Source organism: Terrapene carolina, unplaced genomic scaffold (assembly GCF_002925995.2).
Source record: "Terrapene carolina triunguis isolate 2854851 unplaced genomic scaffold, T_m_triunguis-2.0 Scaffold11954, whole genome shotgun sequence".
NCBI classification, from domain to species: domain Eukaryota; kingdom Metazoa; phylum Chordata; order Testudines; family Emydidae; genus Terrapene; species Terrapene triunguis.
This window is the reverse complement of record NW_020676305.1, coordinates 1-1056: the sequence shown is the minus strand read 5'-3', so window position 1 is coordinate 1056 and position 1056 is coordinate 1. Positions and strand designations below refer to the sequence as shown.

The 1056-nt window shown below is 58.8% G+C and overlaps 1 protein-coding gene across 1 annotated transcript; it reads left to right on the top strand.

Annotated features, from left to right (window-relative positions):
* Nucleotides 1–321: 321 nt before the first annotated feature.
* Nucleotides 322–1048, top strand: LOC112123560 (NAD(P)(+)--arginine ADP-ribosyltransferase 2-like; the record flags this gene model as incomplete). The annotated part of the gene is made up of 1 exon (XM_024222162.1): nucleotides 322–1048. A coding segment is annotated over one exon (727 nt), but the record flags the coding sequence as incomplete, so codon positions are not given.
* Between the last annotated feature and the right edge of the window lie 8 nt (nucleotides 1049–1056).

Sequence of the window (1056 nt, the reverse complement as noted above, 5' to 3'; positions counted from 1 at the left end):
TAGCACCCAGGAGTCCTGGCTCCCAGCCCCCCCGTTCTAACCACTAGACCCCACTGCCCTCCCAGAGCTGGGGAGAGAACCCAGGAGTCCTGGCTCCCAGCCCCCCTGCTCTAACCACTAGACCCCACTCCCCTCCCAGAGCCGGGGAGAGAACCCAGGTGTCCTGGCTCCTCCAATACCTTCCCTGCTCCGACCACTAGAGTTGGCCATTCCCGTTGCAATCAGCCCCACCTTCTTCCCAGCATGAGCGACCGGAATGAATAAAATGACGTCCCCATGCGCCTCGTGTCACGCCTGACCATGAGTCAAACCCTCTCCTAGGCCAGCCCCCCCGGGACCGGCGTGGGAGAAGGAAACCCCACGCTCGATTTGGCCTTCTCCTCGGTGGATGACCTGTACGAAGGCTGCACGAAAGCCATGTGGCAACATCTCCCGTCCCTGATCGAAAAGGAGCTGACCAAGGACAACAACTTCAACCCGGCTTGGAACCAGGCCAAGAAGGAGTGGATGAGGAAGACGAATAGGTACATCTTCCCCAACACGACGAAAGCTTTCTGCAGCGTCGCAGTGGTGGCCTACACCTTAAACTACCCGCCTCTGTACAAGGAGTTCAACATGGCTACCAGGAGGGGCTGGACGGGACCCGACGCCTACGCCAGCTACCCCTTCAAGGCTTTGCATTTCCTGCTGACCCAGGCGCCCAAAGTCATATGGGGGATAACGCACAGTTGTGCCACCGTCTACAGAGGAGCTGACGTAATGTGCTCCATCAGCCGCAGCGGCTTGTTCCGCTTTGGCCAGTTCACCTCCACCTCAAAGAGCTGGAAGGCGGCGGCCAGATTCAGCAAAAAGACCTTCTTCATCCTGTTTTCCTGCAAGGGGTATGCGCTTCGGGACCTGTCCCACTTCCCTAAAGAAGAAGAGGTGCTGGTGCCGCCCTCCGAGATGTTCCAGGTCACCGGGATCCAGGGCACATGGACGAGGCAGACTGTCCACGCCAAGTCAGTGAGGGTCTGCAGCAACCACAACTGCGCCTACACAAGGAAAGGTGAGGAT